Source organism: Silurus meridionalis, chromosome 2 (assembly GCF_014805685.1).
Source record: "Silurus meridionalis isolate SWU-2019-XX chromosome 2, ASM1480568v1, whole genome shotgun sequence".
Classification (NCBI taxonomy): Eukaryota; Metazoa; Chordata; class Actinopteri; order Siluriformes; family Siluridae; genus Silurus; species Silurus meridionalis.
Genome location: NC_060885.1, coordinates 7233632 through 7256396, shown reverse-complemented (window position 1 = coordinate 7256396; position 22765 = coordinate 7233632). Strand labels below are relative to the sequence as shown.

Sequence of the window (22765 nt, the reverse complement as noted above, 5' to 3'; positions counted from 1 at the left end):
CTAACGCAACCCTCCCAGGCTTGGGACCGGCACTGAGTGCACTGGCTTGTGCAACCCTAATGACTGGGTTCACCATTTACATTACACACATCAAATTCAATTAATCAAATTAATACATTTAATAAATCAAATTTAAATATCAAAATAGTCGTTAGTTGCAGTCCTATCAGATATAGAGGTGAGTGACTCAAATGAAAACAACATACTTGAAGCTGTTCAGCGTACTTTACGCAAATATGTATTTATTTTAGAAATGAACTTCAATACGTTTCAGGTCGGTTGCTGTCACAGCTCACATGTCTCCTGCAAGTGTACAGCGGTCGAGCGGAGAGTAAACATACAGTAAACAGTTCAACATTAATTAAAAACATCTTGTCCTTTATTAAACAAAGGATTCTATAATATTAAGAATAATTATAAAAATATAGACAGCCTATGGGCATTGTTGTGTTTTCGAGTAGTGTAGTGAAAAATGGGCAAAGTGCATAATGTGGCTTTCCATCATCTACCAGCTACAGCAGCACCACTGGATCTGGACATCATAGGGCAACATACACATACCAGGTTCTAAGACTCTCATCTCTTTTCGAAACTCTGGATATTGTGAAGGATAGGGTGAGCGTTCTTCCTCTCTTCCTTTAGTTCAGACTAATAAATTAAATAACTGACCACCTGCTTTTGCTGGGTTTCTTTCAGCAGCACAAATGGCATCTTGTTCAGTGAGTCAGTGCGTTTAAAATAGAACCAACAGTCTTTTATTACATGGTTGCTTCGATCTTGTTTTTAGAGGCCATCATGGCTCTCTTCAGCTGCTCGAACGACACGAACATGACTACATTCCACGATCCCAGTCTGAGAAAGGAAGGCACGAATCTGAATGGAAAGGGACAGAAACACACAAATATATTAAATTAAAATCTAATAACTGGACAAGGTATGTTTATATAGTGGGCATTCAGTAAAACTGTATTATTTATAAATGGCATAAATGGCCTTTTGAAGCCAGTGTTCTAAACAAGTATGGAAAACACACCCATGAGTTTCTTCCTCAGACTGTTGCCACAGGAGTGAGATTTTCAGGTTATATTATATATTTTTTGTGGAGAGTGTTTTCAATTAAATGGAAAAATGAAGAAATGTGCCTCTTTAGTTTGCTACTGAAGCAATGAGGTTAAAATCTCGCATTTCTGGTTGATTTATTTTCACTCATATTTTCTCATATTTACAGTGCAATAATAAGTATATTAATTCCAAAATGGTTATTACACCATGTTATTTGACTTATTTATTATTTGATGGTTTGATTGGTGGGTGTGTAAAGGGCTTCACTTACCCTTTGTAGAAGGCTGTAGGTCCTTCTTTGGTCATCATGGTCCAAGCACAGTTGATTGCACTTTTGTATTGCCCGGGAGGAGAGTTCATGTAGCGGGTCTTTACCACATCCACAGGAGAGGCGATGACGGTGGTGATGAACCCGGCACCAAATGCAGAGACGAAATGACATGGCAGGTTATCTGTAACAGACAGTTGTGATGTTTTAATAATAATAATGTAATGAGATACGCAAAACTGTTGTTTAATAGAAAATGTATAATTAAAGCATAAAAAATTCATTCTATACAACTGTGTGCTTCCAACTTTTTGGCAACACTTTGTAAAGGGTGTACATATGGATGGGATCTTGGACCGATCTCATTTGTCCCATGTCTGCGTACAGTCACGTCACACACATAACTCCATAATCTGACTTCTGACAAACAACTTCCTCACTGCCAAAACAACTTTATTTTTTATCTTTATTACTGATTATAAATGCAATCCAGATAGCAAGCTAGACTAGGTAGTAAGCTAAAACAGGCCAAGACTGGTATGACCTGCACTTGAACTTGTTCCCAGAATAATTTTGGTAAATGGTGTTCAAAGTTGATCCTGCACAGTTGTGCGTGTTGTACTGTGGTACCGTGGCTGTGTATAGTTATGATGGGTTACGGTGGGTCAAAATAAGTCCCTCTGAACTCGTGAAAACTGTAAAAACATGTTATTGATTTAATTCTTGCAGGAGATTAGGTTCTTAGAAAATCTATTTATTGAAGTGCTGAAAGCATCAAATATCAAAAGAGCCTGTAATTTTAGAAACATGCAAATGCAGCCCATGCAAAGCATAGCTTTAGCTATTAATCTGGTGCTTTTTTTTCTGTTCAATAACGATGTCTTTTATTAATTGTTCAAAATGTGTAAATCTTCATGATCTGCAAAACATATTTGTAATTAAATCTTATTCTGTGTGTAATTTCTATACAGTAGGGAGTCATGATCTAAATCCAGGTTTCAGCGCTGCCTGTAACACATTAACGCTGACGTTGCTGAATAATCTGCTGACACGCATGCAATCCTTTTGCCCTGTTTTGCACAGTCACATAGACAAATATTAATGAACTGAAAATCCACACATGGATTTCTCCATGTGCTGTTATATAATCTAACAGGTTGTGCAACAGTGCAGTTCGATGAAGCTGATTCAGTGCTTCTCAGGTTCGCCACACCTTTGGCCCTGTCCTATCAGCATGCAGCAATCCCTGGCACATACTGTGCTTCTTTAGAGAGCATCTGCATAGGCAACATCTGCAAACAACATGATTTGTCCTTCTTTGGAGCCACCTAAGCAGTACCTTTTCTTTTGTTAGTGCAAAAACCTATTCCTAATATAAAGACAAGTGTGTGTGTGTGTGTGTGTGTGTGTGTGTGTGTGTGTGTGTGTGTGTGTGTGTGTATATATAAAATAATAAAATAAAATGTTGCAAATGTTGTGTATTTCCATTTTAATAACTGCAATACCTGTCAACTCTTCTACACACACACACACACACACACACACACACACACACACACACATATATATATATATATATATATATATATATATATATATATATATATATATATATATATATATATATATATATATATATATATATACTGTATATAGTTTTAATATGTTTTATATGTTGCCTTGAATATGTAAATATTTGGATTTTTTTTGTTTATTCTACAATTTCTCCAATAATGAAATCATTTAAATTTTAAATACCCACAAGAGATAATTGTATATCAATATCCCCCTATTGTTCTGATGGGGTGATAGTTACAGCACAAAGTACAAGTGATAAAGTTTGCCTTATAAACCAAACTGCTTTATCTTAGTTAGGCATGTTGTGAATGGAGCAATAAAATCTCGCAAGATGTTCTATATTAGATAGCAATCACCCTAAGACATAATCAGCAGGTTTGATACAGAACTTAGGGTGTGTGTATTTTTGGCCAATCAGTGTTTGACTTGGACAGGTGCTGTTTGGATTTTGGCCTATTAAACAGGTCTTTACTGGAATGGGATGTGTGCGTGCTAACCAGTGACAGGTCTGGAGGTTAATCTGATGCAAGCTGAATCGCTAATAATGAAACACACCTTCAATATCAGATTTATTGTTAGGACATTTGTCTAAAGTGGCATGTCAGTCATTTCAGTGTTTCAGAGTGAATTATTTCAAATCGTACATACCTGACATCAGCTTGTGCTTAAGAATGGCTTCTTTGATCAGATCATACGACACAAGCTCTGTGCAGTTCACTAAGGCATTCCTGGTGATGTTGGGTAGTGTTCCTGAAATATAATTAAAAGCATTTTTAGAATATTTCTCATTCATTTATCTTCGGTGTGAACTTTATCCAGGTCATGGCCACTGTCCTGGGAACACTGGGTGTGGAGTAAGAATACTTCAGCGCATCGTGCATACACACAAACGCACATATTCACACGTTCATTCTTGCTAAGGGGCAATGTATAGACATTTATAGTCAATTAAGAAAAGAAACTGTCATGAATAATGCATGAGCTTCGAGTCTTACGGGTACAGTGATTTCAGCAAGCTTTAAAGCTTTCCAGTTTCTCATTTCATTTATACATTTTTATAATCTAATCCGAGGTTGTACCATTGGACAACTGCTCTGAAGCAACCCCTGGAGCAGGACTAAGATTCTATCTAATCTATTTTGTCAAAAAACATCAGCTACCTTGGTGCAAATTAGAAACACATCATGGTGAGTGTGCCTTTGTATTTCACAATAAAGGCTCCAGTTTCTATACAGATGTATTTACAAACCTTTCCAGAGTCCACGCAGGCCCTCCAGTAGGAAAATCTGTCTATACGCCTGCATGGTCCCGTTGTAGCGACGATCGACTCCGTGCAGGTTCATCTGGGCTTGGAAGCGCACTTTCACCACATCTGTGGGCTGAGCCATGGAAACCGCCATCGCTCCTGTAGTGCAGCCAGCCAGGATTCGGATTCCTATATTAGGGTCTGTAAATAGACAGAATAGACATGAATTAGGAAAACATTACACTTTTAAGCTTGAAGGCGATGGTTTCACTGTTTTTAAAATGTTATGGTTACTATAGTATTGATGTTATATAAACATGTAACGGTAAACTATAGAAATTCATCTGTATACCTTCTCAGATCTATAGAAAAAAAAATATGTACATTGTCCTTTACTCTCACTTACTGTCTTTCCCTCCTGTGTAGAAGCTTTTGACGTTGTCATAGAGGCCTATTCGTATGGATGCAAAGGACATCTGTCTCTGCAGGCCGGCCACCAGGCCGTTATAGAGCGAGCGTGGCCCCTCTGTTCGCACCATAGTGCTGATTGTCCCGAATACACCACGATAACGGATGTTCTTGGTTGCTTCTACTGCTGCTTTCTCACCCTGGATCTGAACACCAGACAGGAAAGGGCACAAATCAGAGAGCATCTATGGAATCTCTGACACAAGAAAGGACTGCCTTGGTATACAGCTATTTACATAATACAGAGAAACTAACATTTTGAGAAACTAGTATTCTGGATACAGCTATCAATGCTTTTTTTATATTTGCCAAAGCAAAAGGCAATAAAACATTCACACGCATATTAAGCAACAGTTTTGCATATTGTAAGCTATAAAAGACTCTGAATACACTGTTGTCAACCCCAAGCACACAACCGTTAAACAGGTATAATTTGATGCAGTAGGGAAATCTCCCATGGGGGACGGGGTTAATAATCCAACTCAACCAATGTGTTTATGTTCCATAACTATTTATTAACATTCTGAGCATATCTTCCCACTGTGCTGACTTCAAAGCAGATAATTTCATGCAAATGTGAGCATTTTGCAGGTGTGAGGGGAGAAAATATATCTTCATATCATATATTGTGTGTGTGTGTGTGTGTGTGTGTGTGTGTGTGTGTGTGTGTGTGTGTGTGTACCTGTAGCCGGACTTTAGCTGTGTCCAGTGGGAAGGTGACAAGGTCGGCGATGCAGGCGGCTGTACCTGCACTCAGTACCTTCACTCCCAAAGGAGGAGGAATATCAGATGGCTTCAGTCCCACCATGATCCCAGCTGCAGATATAGAGAACATAATCACAAATGCTCAGTTAAGGGGGAAAATATCATTACATTTTTTTATATATTGCCATTGTTATAATATTTTTACAAGCAGTAAAAATACAATGCAATGATGATAGATAGATAGATAGATAGATAGATAGATAGATAGATAGATAGATAGATAGATAGATAGATAGATAGATAGATAGATAGATAGATAGATAGATAGATAGATAGATAGATAGAGTTTTTTATAAAACAAAAAGTTAAACAGGTACAGTGTTTAATTAATGGTGTTACTGTTCTCGTTATATTTTCCCATATATTCAATATGATTTCATTCTAATTATCATTTATACAGTATGGAGAATCAACATTATAAATATTGCATATAGGATTAAGACATAAAAGTTGACAGTGTTTATTGGATGACAGGAAGCATCCATGTGAGGACAACCGAAAGTTGAAACTGAACAAATTCACAGAAGTAATACTCAAATGATGTGCAAATACAATCCAGTTTCATGCATGTATTTCCAAATTCAGCAAATTAAATAGAATTTCACATGGGTGCATTCAGGCGTTTAGACCTTGCTGCACCTAAGAATCTTGAAAGACGAAAACGTTTTCATGGTTTCAGTAACATTTTAGACGAAACTTTAAATGCCACAATGATTACATTGACAGTAATTTGTAGTCTGAACCTTTACCTCAAACTCAGCTTGAGTGTCTGAAACTGTCGATTTAAATTAATCATTATCTGTTATTAAAATGTGAGGTAATTTGTTTTAAAAAAAAAAAAAAAAAAAAAAAGATAAAAACAGTCTAATGATAATCTAAAGAAATTGTTGAACAAGGTGTTACTCACATGTTTAGTCTAGTCCTCAGGTAATCCCTTTGGAGATGGTGGAAGCGATGTGTCTGGAGCAGACAGTTCGGATTAAACCTAGAGAAAGAAAGATTAATCGCTCCCTCTTTATATAATCCATCATTTCTGCAGATACTTGCAGAGGCGTTTCTCTCAACAATCACGGCTAAACTCAAAGTCCACCCACAAACACAGTGTCAATGTCCAATTCACTGTCGGCTCACACACACACACACACACACACACACACACACGCACACGCACACACACACTCATGCTTCTTCGAAGACCCAGAAGCTAAAACCACTTTTCTCCAGGATTTTGTAAGAGTTTTATTAATGATCTACAATTCTATGATTTATTGTTAAAACTTTTCATGACAGATTTGTGCCAAGGATTTTGTTATACAGAGTCAGAAAGGACATTAGTTTAACGTTCTACACAGGTTAAGGGTTGTTTTTGAGTGTTTATTAACTGTATTACACTGATTGTTTGCTTGACCTGGTTTTCAACAGGGCAGGAGGCTCGATTGAGCTCTCAGCCAATCACCGCTCAGCTCAAGGGCCAAACACTCTGGGCTCTGAAAGGATGATTGGATACCCAGTGGAGTGATGTTATAATATAGATGCATATTAAAAGAGTGTTAATGGGTGGTGTGAGTATATGGTTTTACTTTTATTGTAACTCATACATTTAGTGTTATATCTATTTTTCCCCCAGACAACCTATTTCAATACTATTTTACATTAAGCAATATATAATTTCATCAGGTAAAACAGATTCTTAACACAAAGTACAAATCAGATTCATAGACAATTTGAGAATATGTAGAATACCTAGAGTATTTTTGTACTAGTTGTATTTTTTATTTATTAAAATGCTCATTTTAAAAGATTTCGCATTTAATTTATGTATTTGTGTAATAAAAATGATCAATTAACTTACAAGTTATTTTTTGGGAGATTATTTTTAATTACAATTATTTAAAAATGAATTATCGTTATGACTAAAACTCATAACTCCAACATCTGACTGGAAAAAAAAAACGTAGTAATGCCCACTCAAATAAAAATTCAATTGTGTCCCAAATTCAGCAAATGATATGAAATCAACGTGCCTGCTCACAACTTCAACATAAAAAAATGACAACAGTTTTTACTGTATAGATTGAAATACAAATTCAGTCAGCATATAGGCATAATTGCCTGTTAAATCTATAACACTAACAACACACATCTCTGTTTTGAGGAATAAATGATATACAGCATCCCTCAGTACTGTGAGCTGGCTAGACGTTGCAAACAAAATACTTTTATGGGTTGGAAATGGAATAACTTTGTTAAAAACAAGCAAATAGATGAATGAATGCCTTGAATGTCTTGTTCTATCTTTAAATTGTTTAATTAAAAATGATTAGATAATGCCATATATAAAAAAATATATGATGTTAACACACACAATAAAGAAACAAGTGAAAATGTTGAGTGTATGTGAGAGATCTTGCTCCATGTAACATATATTCACAATATGATTACAAAAAATGCACGTCACGCTATAATTTGCATGTGCTAATTTACCGTATATACCTATAAATTTGCGCACATGTGACTATTACACCCATGTGTTAACCCAAAGTAAGAAGCACACAATTTTGTTTTGAATGTCATATGTGCTGTGAAACCTGTTCCAGCTCAACAATGTCCTGTGCACAATAAAAGGTCCACGATGACATAGTTTGCCAAGGTTAGAGTGAAAGAACTTGAGGGTCCTACACAGATCCCTGAACTTAACCCCACTGAACTGGACAAACTGGAACATTGATTGAACCCCAGACCTTCTAATACAATATCAGTTTCGGTCCTCAGCAATGCTCTTGCTACTGAAATAACACAAATCCCTACAGTCACACACCAAAATGTATTTGAAAGCCTTTGCAGTAGAGTAAAGTATATTGTAACAGTGAAAAATCTTCTAAAAACTAAACGGGATGTTCAACAAGCACATGTGGGTGTGCTAGTCAGGGTGTCTACAAACTTTTGGAAATTGCACTTATGCTAAGAAAAAATATATAACTGTATGAGTCTGTATTTTATTATACCTTGACACTACTGCTTATGACACCCAAGTAATCTTCTTCTAAAAGCAGGACCTGAATAAACACGTTTAGTCCAGATTCAGATAGAGGACACTGAGTGACGTCTTTGACTGAAGTTCATTTGGAGATAGATAACGTTCTTGCTTCACCGCATGTTTTTTCAATGGAGCGACTGCGTAAAAATATGCCCAGCTCACGTAAGACCTTCTCACTGTTGCAAGAGTTTATCTGTTGGCCCTGAATAATTTAACAGCACCTACACTGGAATGTGCTTTCCCTGAGAAAGTCAGGGAAACATGCCACTCATACTCCAAGATCAGTTACTAGAAAAGAAAGTGGTCCAAGGAAAGAACAGTGGTGAAATGGCGACAGGGTCATGGACGGTCTAGACGGCTGGTGAGTGTCGTCCGATTCAACAGACGAGCTGCTGTAGCTCAAAATGCTGAAGAAGTCAATGCTGTTTAAACTCGATGGGTCAGAAGTGTTGTGCTAGCTGTAAGCTATGAATTATGTCATAATATAGTTGAAGAATAATAAATCCTGTTTATGCGATCAGCAGTTTTCACATACAGACTACTCAGAATTATATTAGTACTACTACAAGTGTAAGCTCCTGCATAAAGTTTATACCATTTACAGTAAATGCATGACACAGGGATACTTTATAACCAAAAACTAATACGAAATGCACACATTCTAATAATCGGTTAATAATACACTTATGACAAGTGTTTACCTGTTTTAGAAATCCCAGGAGCACAACAAGGGAATACACTCCAATTTATCTCATGGTCCATGCACACACACACACAAACAGTGTTACACTCATTCTCACCTGAGGGGAATTCAGAGCTGCCAATCTTCTGGTTTGTTTCTGGAGAACCTGGAGGAAACTCTAGAGCTGCAAATTGGAAATTGTGCAGAATATCCTGTTAATAACAAAATACATTTCAACTGGATTACATTCAATACATTTAAACTGGATTGTAACAGTAATGGACCATTTGGACAAAATGTAATTCACACAGTTTAGTAGCTCAAACATGTTTGATGTTTGCAATGTAGCTAACATTCATCTCTAGACAATTCTTCCAATTCTTACAATGGCTTTTGGAGTAAATCGGAAAAAAATTAGTGATTTTTTTTATTTTGAAATTGTATTGATGCTGATGTTTTCCACAGCAACTACTATCTGATAAATTATTACCTTTCCATGCATAACAGCTGAAATAAACCGTTCTAGGTAAAGTATTCAGACGGATGGACTCTATACATGTTTACTGAGTCTTTAACTTTACTGCTGCTGTGTTTTAATCCATGTCAACATGCTTGTTCTGTTGAAACTCAGTGAACTGCTTATAATTTACCAGGAAAAAAGCCTGGACCTGCTGAGCTCACGTGCTGACCACAAAGAGCTACAGACTAGAAATGTCTCTTATGACGGAACAGATTGGGGGAAAAATTGCTAAATTCCCAGGAGTTCACACATTGGCAACTTCAGTGTCAGTCAGGCGAGTAACAAACAGAAAGAAAGGTAAATAGTGAGCATCGTCATACAGGCAAACAGTGCAGATGGGTTTGAGGCAACCAAACTGCACTGATTGGATGATTAGACCAACACCCAGACCTTCAGCATCAAATGGGAGGGAAGAATGCGAGTCAGTTCATATGATTCAGCTGACCAATAATCTATCTATCTATCTATCTATCTATCTATCTATCTATCTATCTATCTATCTATCTATCTATCTATCTATCTGTCTGTCTGTCTGTCTGTCTGTCTGTCTGTCTGTCTGTCTGTCTGTCTGTCTGTCTCTCTCTCTCTCTATATATATATATATAGAGAGAGAGAGAGAGAGACAGACAGACAGACAGACTTTTATAAATATATATATATATATATATATATATATATATATATATATATTTAAAAATGGCTGTCAATCGATTAAAATATTTAACTTGTGATTAATCGCAACTTGAGAGAGAGAGAGAGAGAGAGAGAGAGAGACAGACAGACAGACAGACTTTTATAAATATATATATATATATATATATATATATATATATATATATATATATATATATATATATATATATATATTTAAAAATGGCTGTCAATCGATTAAAATATTTAACTTGTGATTAATCGCAACTTAATAGCACATATTTATCTGATCTAAAAGTACCGTAAATTTATACTTTTCAAGTTTTTAATACTCTATAATCAACATGGCAATGTTACAAATATTGATGCTTAATGCAAATATATTTTGTTTATTATTAGTGAAACCAACCTCAACATAGAACATGAAGACAAAATATTTTTGTAAAGGTTTTAAAGTAATTATGGTGTTTTAAATTACATATCATCAGGACACCAAACCACAAATAACACACACACACACACACACACACACACACACACACACACACATATATATATATATATATATATATATATGTATATATGTTATGTTATAATAACCTTCACTCTTCTAGAAAGATAATCCACTAGATTTTGGAGTGTTCTTGTGGAGATTGTGCTTATTTAGTGTCAGGGGTGTTGGTAAAGTCAGGTACTGATGTAAGTGAGGTGAGGAGGCCTGGGGTGCAGTCAGCCCTCCAATTCACATCATACATGTTCAATAGAGTTTAAGTCAGAGGTCTGGAGCGGGTCACTCAAGATTTTCTACTCCAACCCATGTAAAGCATATCTTCATAGAGTTTGCTTTGTGCACAGGGGTATTGTCATGCTGGGACAGGTTTGGGTCTCCTAGTTCAAGTGAAGGAAAATGCTTATGCTACAGTATCAAGATATCCTATGCAACTGTGAGCATCGAATCTTGCAGTAACAATTCGAAGAAGACAGGTGTCCCAATACTTTTGTCACTATAGTGTTCTTTGCCTGAACAATATACTGTATAATGTCTTTGCCTATCTATTTTTACATCATTTAATTAAATCAGACTTTACTGTTTAATTAACAAAACTTGCTTTTAATCAAAGTGCACTGATTATCAGCATGTATACCACAGCGCTCATGAATTCTCGATGTTGTTTGGTCAGAAGGTGTTGGTTTTCTTTACAATTAAAGCATTTCTAATGGTTGTTGCAAGCTTTAGATCAATGAACTGACTCTTATACATTGCTGTTTTCATATGGACTATTATATAGTTTTTATACATTTAGGAGTGTACAATGCAAAGAACATATTTTTATATAATAAATCTCTTGCATGCAGCTATAAAAACGGATAATAACCAGATCTCACACCTTTTTTTTTTTCTTCGATAGGTAGCATAGTATTCTTTTTTGCACGTTTTAATTATTTGGAGCAAATCTTTACAGGACACTTAAAACAATTCACAGAGAACGACAAGAAACAGCAGCATTAAAACGATTTAAAAAAAGTCAAAATGTTTACATGAAAGTGGACAGTCATGCCACATGCGTGTGATGGTGAGGAACAGAAACAGAGAAAGGAGGACAATAAGAATTTAAAAGGTTGTCATGTGGTGAATTATGTATGAGCTCTGAGACGAGTATCATAAAATACAGTACATCACTACATGGGTTCGAGCGAGAAAAGGGGAACTCAAAGTGCAGGTGCCAGAAACAGAAAAAAATGACAAGTCAGCAAGGTGGCTCTATAGATGATTCATCCTAGACAGCTTCCTATTTAACACATATTGCACTGTTTGAGCCTTAGGCACTCTATCTAGTGCACTATGTGTAAAATAAGGACACGGCTGCAAGCTGTAGATGCATGAAGTGTTAATGTAGTGATTTCCGACAGGAGAGCGTCAAAGCGATGATTCAGTCATGCTCAGTGTCTTTACAGAAGGGAATCAGGTCATATCAGTTCTCTTCCTCCGCTTCCAGTCTCATGGCTTTTTGCATGTCCTACATTCTAAATGTATCACTGTGCTAAAGGAATAGCGTCACTCCGAAATGCTTTTCCGTAGGTTAAAATCATAACAGCTAGCATCCCAAGTGAAGTATTTCCTTCGATTATTCTTAACCGAGTTCCTTTTCACGTCTTAAAGACAAGGACTGGTCACTCCCTGAATAGACAATCAGTAGAAGTGTAGACACGACACGATTATACACAGTCTACCTGTATTACATACTGCTAAATTATTACTCCATATAAAGTACACCAAGCATATAATATGTACGCAAAGTCCTTCACGGCTTTTTTTCTTCTTCTTTCAATTACAAAAGGATGAGAATCTGTTCAGTCCACCGATCCTTCATAGTCCTTCTGCTTCAGAGTCTCAAACCCTTCAGGGTAAATTCACATTACAGAAAATATGCACTCGGGTCCATTCCGAAATATCCAGCGTCTCGGAAAAATATCGGAATAGATTAAGTAAAAAGGTAGTTGAGATGATGGCAGATGTGTACATATGCAGATCGTGGCTTGGGACATCAGTTTGAAATTTTTATTATTTATTTTCCAAAAGATGCGTTTGGGGAATGTTTACTCCAGTGTTGATTTTGTGGTCCGTCAAATTTTGTGCATGTCCGTAACGTCGACGGAAACTTTAAAGGTGAGCGCGGAGGTCATTGTTTAGTCATTGTTCTTTTTTTATTTTTCATCTATCTATCAAAAACTTATCCCGAGAGCGAGATCTCATAATCGCTGACGGACGTATGCGTCTGTCCCCCCTTTCGTACGTTCTTGGCGTTCGCGATGCGGTCCACGATGTCTACCGGTTTCTCGAAGTAGTGCACCAAAGCTTGTTCAGTGAGCACCGAGGCCAGGAACTGCTCAAAGGTTATAGCCCAGTCCTTATCGATACTGGTGCTGTGTGGGATCCCGTTCCCTCCTGCACCACTGCGCACCAGCACTGTGTCCTCGGCGATGTCCTCACATTGAAGCTTCTCGTCCATCTCGTGCGAGCCGGTGCTTAGCACCGAGTACGAGGACACCGATGTGTCGTCTTTGGTCTCGTCGTCGGAGACGAGCATGGCCGTGGAGGCACCCGTGTCTTTGGGTGATTCGTCCAGCTTGATGTCCTCCATAGGGGCTGCGCTAGGGATCTTGTCGTCGACTGAGCGGATGAACGTTTGCTTCTGAATCCTCTGCTGCTTCCTGTTTCGTGCAGTCGCATGCTCTTCGTCTTCATCCTCCTCCTCATCATCAGCGTCATCCTCTTTGCTGGAGGGGCTGCAGAAGAGCTTTCCCACCTCCCCCATCTCCAGCAGCAGGCTGGTCACCGTGGCTGTCGCGTGGTACAGCTCCTGCTCGTTAGCGTCCTCGCTAAACATGTTATACAGCGTCTTACAAAGCTCAATGAACTGACCCTGAGAGACACACGGAGAGAGGAGACAAAAACGAGAGGATAAGTGTGTGGGCCAGAGTGAGAGGTTGTGGAGGAAAAAAAGGGGGGATGGGGACACGGAAAGGGCAGAGGGAGGAAAGGTATAGAGGAAAAAGACAGGAAGAAGCGAGGGAGGGAAAAATGGAGCAAATGAGTGGTAAAAGAAAGGTGGACGAGTGGTGAGATGTAGGAAGAGATACAGAAACGAAGTTAAGAGAGAGAGAGAGAGAGAGAGAGAGAGAGAGAGAGAGAGAGAGAGTAATAGTACCCAAGTGCATAAAAGAAAGTAGGAAAGAAAATAGAAATGGGGAGAAATGAAAAGAAGGACATTGAGAGAACAATGCAGAGAGATAGGAGAGGAAGGGGGCAGGAAAGGAAGAAAAAGGATAGAAAAGAACAGAGAGTAGTGTTGGAGAAAGGGTGTGGGAGGAAAGGTGGAGAAAGAAATGATGGAATAGGGATAGATAGAGGAGAGGACACAAGATGGAGAAATATTTGTAATGAGGTAACAGCAGACAGCAAGACAAGAAGAAAATGTGGAAGAATTTACAAAAAAGGTAGAGAAAGAACAAAGGAGATAGAGGAAAATAGACAGGTTGTGGAGATGTAGTAAACTGTTGTTCATTATTGTGTATTATGTAATTATTTGGTACCTGGTTGAGTTTGGGGAGATCTTTCATGTTCTCGGTTTTGGATTTGGTCTCCTGGTTCCACAGGCGCAAATACATCCGATAATCCGCCGTCTGCATTTTTTTCACTGTGGCCGTGGAAAAAAAAACAAAAAAAACCTAATGAAGTCACCAGAGATTATATTTCAGAAAGGATTTTTCCTGCTGCATGTAAATCCGGTCTCATTAAAGACTAATCCCTGCAGTGAGATCTGACATGGTGAGGGTTTAAACAGATCAAACATAGTGGACCAAAACAGCAAACTCGTTCACGCTTCACATCCCCCCTTTTTTTTTTTACATCCGAGATCATGTTCAAGCAACAGAGCTATCCTCTCTTCACTTCCTCTGAATGCACTGTACAAATGCTAATATGTTTGGGGTTTGCTCTTTTGTAGGAGAGGTACAGTAAAAAAGATGACCAATCAGAGTACATGATAAATATAAAACTGCTGCTTTTGGAGCAAAAATTATAATGTAATATATAATATAAGATCCGGTCTAATTTTCAGGGAAAATAGCAGATCGTTGAGTTACTGAGGAACCAAAAGCATGATGTTTTTCAGTACTGGTTTGTTTCTACCTTCTCTAAACTGGGCAAAGGAAAGATATATTAAATTTTATTACGTTAATTATTTTTATTTATTTGTTGTATCTGTCTCTTTGCGTGTATCTGAATTATACCTTTACAATTTCTGCTACAATCTGTTACAAAAAATCCATACAAAACCTATGACTCATTGGACCTCTTCTTGAACACTTTTTTTTTAAATGTGTGTGACCGAAATTAAGAAAAGTTCATCTGATGAAAAACTAAAGCAAATGCAGTTTTAAACAGGGAAAGTATACCGAGTGTCCAACAGAGGGCGCTAGCTAATGCACATAGAGTGGAAAAAAGTACCCAAATCGAATCAGCTGTAAAGTAAGTGGTGTGTGTGTGTGTGTGTGTGTGTGTGTGTGTGTGTGTGTGTGTGTGTGTGTGTGTGTGTGTGTGTGTGTGTGTTTACCTTTTTCATTCTTGAATGTGACTCTGACAAATCCATCGTCCTTCTCGCTCCTGCTCTTATGGACAAGGCCTTTGTGTAAGCAAACACAAGTTAACTCAAATGAGTAACTAATGATTGTTGTGTTTTCACATAATTATACTATACAAACTGAGGACCTGAAAATATTCAACAATATTGAATATATTAATTTACATCTGGATCATAAACAATACAAAATAGGGTGCATATATTCGTCTATATAAAACAAAATAAATCTATTTCTTAGGTTTAATATAAAAAAGATTTACTACAGGTTCACCTTATTTTAAAAATGAATAATATATATAAAATAAATATAATAAATAAATAAAAAGCCCTTTTTTTAATTGGTGCAAGTTGGTTTTGTAACTGTATAACACACGTGTGTTGGCATAGCAATCCAGAGCTATTTGACTTCAGTGCAGGTCATGTGACCAGTGTGCTCTATTCTGTGTATTTTAACTTCATTGGTTGTGCAACTTGGTACATCTGCTGTTCAAACCGTGCAACTGCATGAATAACAAACACAATACTGATTTCTTCAATGCAGTCACATCTTTTGTATCACGATGCTTCGTGTCATCGTGTATTTTTAACATATAAACCTTTCCTAAAATTAAACTGCAAAAACAGCAAATCTAGGAATAAATCCATGAGAGCGTACACAGCATGAGACGAATTAGACGTGTACATGTGTGTGTGTGTGTGTGTGTGTGTGTGTGTGTGTGTGTGTGTGTGTGTGTGTGCACTGTGTTCGTATGGGTACCGTTGGAAGTCTCAGGGGTGATGTCCTCAAAGAAGTACTGCGTGGCCTCAAAAGCCGAATCTGGCTCATCTTGCTCATGATGTACATCTAAGGGGAAAATAGAGAAGATTAAATGAGTGCTGCTGCTGTTCGATGTGAAGTCTCTCAGTAGATCCGTGTAAACTAGCTGAAAATAACAGTCAGTGCTACATGCTCGGACAGCGAAGTTGCCTCGGTTCACTGTATAAACTGTGATTTGTATTTCAAGAATTGCTTTAATAAATACTTATTTCATGCAACTGGCACGGATAATAGATGCTCCCTTTTTAAATAGAATATTGTGCAATTTGTAATAGTTTTCTGAAAGGAGTTGGGTTGTGTTACAGATGTTCCACATTATATCAACTATATAAATGAGACCTGTAATGATAACATTTTTTTACAAAAAAAAAAAAGTGAAATGTACGAATTATAGTGTGTTGTACTGAAAAGGAATAAAACATCAAATTGTTTTTATTCGGTGCAATATTTGTTTATATATTTTTATATAATACAGTAATCCCCCGCTTTACTGTGATTCAAATCTCGCCCTCCCGTGGTTAATTGTGGAATTGCATTTGCCACGTAACTAATTTCTTTGGCTGATTTTCCCGGTCTCTCGCGGATGGCATGATAGACCAAAAAACTTATAGAAAAATGTTTCTATGGAGTTTTATGTTGAAACATTAAAACTTGTTAATAAAAATATAATTATTAATTTTAAGATGAAGTAAAATGTTAATACAGTACAGTACTGTATAATAAAATAGCATTTTGGGGTGGCGTCTGTTTATCGCCGTTTTTCTTTATCACGAGCGGTTTTGGATCGTAAACACCGCGATAAACTGGGGATTACTGTATTACTGTATACACTATATTTTCAAAAGTATTGGGTCACTTGTCCTTACCTGCTATATATGTGGTTCTATTCCAAACTGTTACCACAAAACTGGAAGCACTTAATTGTACAGAACGTCTTATAGATGCGCTTTATTCAAATTTTGCATTTACTTGAACTTGGAAACCCAAAACAGTTCCAGCATGGCAACGCCCCTGTGCACAAAGTGAGCTCCTTGAGGATGTGGTTTAAATGATTTGGAGAGGAAGATCTTGAGTGTGCTGCTATACAGCTCTGATCTTATCCCTACTGAACACCTTTGGGATGAATGTGAACGCTGACTGCACCCCAGGCCTCCTCACCTACATCAGTACCTGCCTTTCATAACACCCTTGTGGCTGATGAACACAAATCTGCATAAGCACACTCCAAAATCTAGTGGAACATCTTCCCAGAAGAGTGGAGGGAATTATAAGAGCAAATTGGCTAAATCTGGAATGCAATGTTCAAAAATCCCATACCGTACTTATGACAAAGTGACCCATTACTTTTGGCAATATTGTATATATATATATATATATATATATATATATATATATATATATATATATATATATATATATATATATATATATATATACATAGAATAACAGTTTTGCCTTTTCTAGAGTTTTGACTGACATTTTTGCCTTACACACACACACACACACACACACACACACACACACACACACACACGCACACACACACACACACACACACACACACACACATATACACAAACACACACACACACACACACACACATATACACATATACACACACAAACATATACACACATATACACACACACACACACACACACACACACACACACACACACACACACACACAAACACATATAAACACACACACACACATATATCCTGTTTTACCTGGCAATATGTGCATCTTATAGAGGAGCTTTAGCTTCTCAGTCAGGTCACCGTGGCACAGGACCCCTACAACAGAACAACACAGCATCCAGCATTGTCAATAATGAAACTCTTATCATTACTTTTAATGGCATAGAAAGCAGCAATATTTTTGTGTTTTTGTATTTTAATTCTTGATGTAGGATTTGTAAACACTCCTATTTTTGGTACCTTAAACAGATACCATCAGCAACAAAACAGGAACCTTTGGTGCTCAACCAAAAAAAGGCTCTAGAAAATATTTATAGTTCCTCAAAAGGTTTGTGAAATTACAAATATTCTCAAATAGGCTATCAAAATGGTCACAAACCTATGGCCACACACACACACACACACACACATACGCAGATACTCAGAACCACATTATTCACTCACCAAGTCCATTAATGAACTCTCGGAAGTTGATGAGCGCGTCCGCGTTCTGGTCAAGCAGACGGAAGAAGCGCACAGCGAGACCATCAGTGTGTGTGCCGCTGGCCCATGAAAAGAGCACCGAGAATAGCCCCTTAAACTGTTCCAGGTCCATGCGATACTGCTCGAGGTAGGGCAGACTCGGGTCATGGCGGTCCATCGGGTTACTCGTACCACCCCAGTAACAGCTGGTCAGGTGTTCAGCCTAGACGAATCAGCACAGGAGGAAAAGGATTCATTTAATAAATTAAAGTTTTAATGATCTAGCACAAGCTATGTCCCAAAGCAGTTTTCTGAGAATTAAATAAACCTCACAGATATTTACAGAAAACTACAAGCACCATACGGTGATGAGACGAATTTTTCTATGCCGGATCTTTCCAGCCGTTAGTTAAACGCTGGGAAAAGTGTATGAATATAGCAGGGGGGATGCCGAGAAATAATTGGGACTTTTGAGTTTAAAAAATAAGTGTGGAAACTGCAGTTTGACTTGAATGCCCCTCATCATCGTTGAGGTTATCAGCTGTTCACCCATGGACAATTGTAGCCCTGAGCCATTGGGGCTTATATGAATTACAGTCCAAATCCATCTCCATGGTTTTCAGATTTGCAGCAGTATGTTATCAGTATCACATTGTTGAGTTTCACTGCACCAGGAGTCATAAATCTCAGCAGAGTAGCTGAATATGATTCAGTGGATAGTGTGCGTGTGTGTGTGTGTGTGTGTGTGTGTGTGTGCGCTGCTTAATGGCTAAAGCACAGTGAAGATATCAAACTGAGATTCATTTTACTGAGGTCTTGCCCCTACTGGCACTCTCATCAAAGATAAAGAGCGCCTTTTTTTTTCAAGCGAGACAAACACACACACACACACACACACACACACACACACACACACACACACACATATAAGCACACACACCCTTTTCTAATTATGCCTGTTTAATTGCTTCGCATTACAGCTGCCAAATTCCATTATAAATCGCACCCAATCTTAATTAAATGCATGCAAATATTAATAATGTCATACTGCTCCAAACAGAGTGAACAGTAGCATGCAGGCGTCTCACATAAACCACTTATAAATGTCAAATCTGGGGCTCTTTCTAGAGCAAAACAAAATCCCAAGGAAAAGCATTGTTACTTTATTATTATCTTTAACACTTGTGCATGTATGAACTGACTGGCGTTTTCTTGCTGCTGATTTTAAGCATCATAAGAATCATACACTATACGGACAAATGTTTGTGGACATTTGACCATAAAACTGGTATGTGCTTTTTACACATTTCCACATTTTGTCCTTATTTGCTGTTCTAATAACCTCCACTCTTCTGGGAAGATGTTCCACTAGATTTTGGAGTGTGCTTGTGGATATTTGTGCTCATTCAACTACAAGGGTGTATGTAAACTCAGGTACTAATGTAGGTGAGGGGTGCAGGTCAGTGTTCCAAATCATTCCAAAGGTGTTCAAGATCTTCCAGTCTAACCCATGTAAACAAATCCTCATGGAGCTGGCTTTGTGTACAGGGACAATGTGATGCTGGAACAGGGTTGGCTCTCCTAGTTCTAATGAAAATTTCATGCTACTGCATCCACAGACATCCTATTCAATCGTGTGCCTCAAGATTTGTGGTAATGGTTAGGAGCAGAACCACATATGGTTGGAAAAGTCATCATACAGTGTATTTCCAACCAACAAAGTCCATAAACAGAATATTCTACCATCTTGAGCATTCAACATTCTGGAATTCATTGTTTAGTCCAACTGTGATCAATGTGGTATAAAACATAGAAGCTTTAGAAGACATGTTGGTAAATACAGTATATCCACCTCTTTGGGGGAAAAAAGTGCAGAGCTATTTCCTGTTTGCGTTAATATTTAATGAATGTAACCTACCTTAAATAATGAGAAAAGCTCTTCCAGCTCATCTATTCCAAACGCTGTCTCTGTAACTATAGTACGGACCTGAGCAGAAAAAGTACAAAAGGAGGATAAAAAAAGAGAGAAAAGTGAGGGGAAGAATGTGTTACTATAACAGACATGTATCATGTATCATATATAATGTGGAACATATTGGGATTCTGTGGCATTGAATTTTCTGCTTGACGTGGATTAGTCTCTTTTAGTTCCTGAAAGAATTCACATTTGATTGTGAGACTGGGTATATTTCATTTAGTCAAAATTTCTATTCAGATTTATGTCATTTAGCAGAAAACTAATAATCCAGATCCACTTACAATTTATACAACTGGGCAATAAAAATCTCAGAGGCACAGCAGTGGTGGTGTTGGGAATTAAACTCATGATCTTCTAAACCAAAATCCAACATATGATCAGCATGTTATGAAAGTGTATGAATTGAGGAATTACCACGTTGCGTTTAGTCGTGTCCTCTATAGTCTGGATGACCCTCAGCCTCTGCTTGAAGCGCATCTGTTCGATCACGTCCGCCCGGATAGAACCGAATTTCTGCACACGAGTGACACTATGTGAGTTTTTCAAGTGAAAATGGACCTACAATCACTGAAACAACTGAGCAAAAAAGTAAACAAAAAACAGCAAGACCCACAAAAACAGACAACGTCATACCTCATATGAGCTGCGCACAAGTTTAAAGATGTCCACCTCAGGATGGGGCTCTCCATCATCGGTGAGGAGAGAGTGCAAGTGTGGGATTGGGGGCAAGGTGCTGTCCTTATTGGTAACACTGTCTAGATACCTACACACACATATTTATAATTTCCTTTAATGTTTGGCAAAGTTAGGAAAACAGGTAAGTTCCCGATCTTATTAATGTTAATTCAGATAAGCAGTCGTTCTGTCTCTTTACTTGAAAGATATTAAGGTAATACGTAAATGCAGCTTTTTAAACCAAAAATCAGCCTCAACAACAAACTCTCAAGCTTTCTGACCTGCCGAGCACCGTCATGGCTTCTCCGTCGTCCTTGCAGTTGAGCAGCTGGTAGATGTTGGCGTCCAGCACGGACAGCGCCAGCTGAAAGATGAGCTTGATGCCCTCGTAGAAGAAGCAGTCGACCACGACCACCGCGCTCTCGAAGGGCATGACGGACAGGAAGAGTGTGAGGAACCAGGACAGAGAGATGGTGGAGATCACACCCAGCTCCTGCATGCAGTCGTACAGCTGAGGAACATGCACACGGGCCAACTCCTCAAACACTCCCTGATCCACCAACGCACCTGTGTGTGTGTGTGAGAGAGAGAGAGAGAGAGAGAGAGAGAGAGAGAGAGAGAGAGAGAGAGTGAGAAATAAAGAGAGCACACACACTTATTACACAGAGGCATGTTTATTACCTATAAGTATTGTATATGTATACATGCATACACTATAGTTCCAAAAGTATTGGGTCACCTGACCTTTCCTGCTATATGTGGTTCTTTTCCAAACTGTTACCACAAAGATGGAGGCACTCAATTGTACAGGATGTTTTTAGATGTGCATAAAATTAAACTTAGGAACCCAAACCTGTTTCAGCATGTCAATGCCCCGTGCACAAAGTGAGCTCCTTGAAGATCTGGTTTACATGCTTTGGAGTGGAAGATCTTGAGTGGCCTGCTATAGAGCTCTGAACCCATCCCTACTGAACACCTTGTGAACACTGACTGCACCCCAGGTCTCTTCACCTACATAAGCACCTGCCTTTCAGAACACCCATGTGGCTGATGAACACAAATCTACATAAGCACACTCCAAAATCTAGAGGAACATCTTCCCAGAAGAGTGGAGGAAATTATATGAGCAAATTGGGACTAAATGTGAAATGCAAATTCAAAAATCTCAAAAATCACATACCGTACTTATAACCAGGTGACCCAATACTTTTGGAAATATCGTGTATTTATGTATATGTGTATATTGTCAGGTTACTGTGAAAATTCAAAAAATTAATTCTTGCATAAATATTTAACCACCACATATTATTTGGTCTAGACACATTTTGCTGGAATAACAGCAGTATGTTTGTATATATATATATGAGGTAACTCTTATTGTTATTTCAATTCACTGTAAATAAGACTAGAAAATAACAGTCATAAGAAAGTACAAATAGAAATCCAGTTCAGTATTGCAGGATATCAATGTTGGTGTAGCTCAGAATTTGAGATAGATTTCATCTTAGTAAGAAAGAAATCCTGCTCAGTAGATGTTTTAGTTGTAAATAAAAACCATTACAGGAGTCTCAATCTGAAAACGGACTCCAGGTGGCTGCTAAACAAAAGACACTAAAAATGTGTCTAATGTGACACTTAAAATGCGCACACTGTAATAGGAAAAGTGTTTATTACTGAGTGATTATCTAAAGTAGAGCATACATGTACAGT

At 37.8% G+C, this 22765-nt stretch overlaps 2 protein-coding genes across 3 annotated transcripts in view; both read right to left on the bottom strand.

The window, feature by feature from the left end:
• Window positions 1–206: 206 nt before the first annotated feature.
• ucp1 (uncoupling protein 1) lies at window positions 207–6436 on the bottom strand. The gene is made up of 7 exons (XM_046862410.1): window positions 6295–6436; window positions 5305–5438; window positions 4561–4768; window positions 4158–4355; window positions 3557–3658; window positions 1334–1514; window positions 207–873 (listed from the first exon to the last, which is right to left on the bottom strand). Exons 2-7 carry the CDS (start codon window positions 5428–5430, stop codon window positions 759–761), a joined length of 930 nt encoding a protein of 309 aa, XP_046718366.1. The 5' UTR covers window positions 5431–5438; window positions 6295–6436; the 3' UTR covers window positions 207–758.
• A 5342-nt stretch (window positions 6437–11778) lies between these two features.
• Window positions 11779–22765, bottom strand: part of tbc1d9 (TBC1 domain family, member 9 (with GRAM domain)) — a 41829-nt gene continuing 30842 nt past the window's right edge. For both annotated transcript variants that reach the window (XM_046872213.1, XM_046872204.1), the window contains exons 13-22: window positions 21337–21622; window positions 21014–21143; window positions 20795–20893; window positions 20321–20389; window positions 18385–18625; window positions 17971–18036; window positions 16179–16265; window positions 15395–15463; window positions 14373–14476; window positions 11779–13702 (exon numbers count right to left, since the gene is read on the bottom strand). In XM_046872213.1, the coding sequence (XP_046728169.1) occupies window positions 13010–13702; window positions 14373–14476; window positions 15395–15463; window positions 16179–16265; window positions 17971–18036; window positions 18385–18625; window positions 20321–20389; window positions 20795–20893; window positions 21014–21143; window positions 21337–21622 (1844 nt within the window). In that variant the 3' untranslated portion in view covers window positions 11779–13009. The remainder of the gene's footprint in view (window positions 13703–14372; window positions 14477–15394; window positions 15464–16178; window positions 16266–17970; window positions 18037–18384; window positions 18626–20320; window positions 20390–20794; window positions 20894–21013; window positions 21144–21336; window positions 21623–22765) is intronic.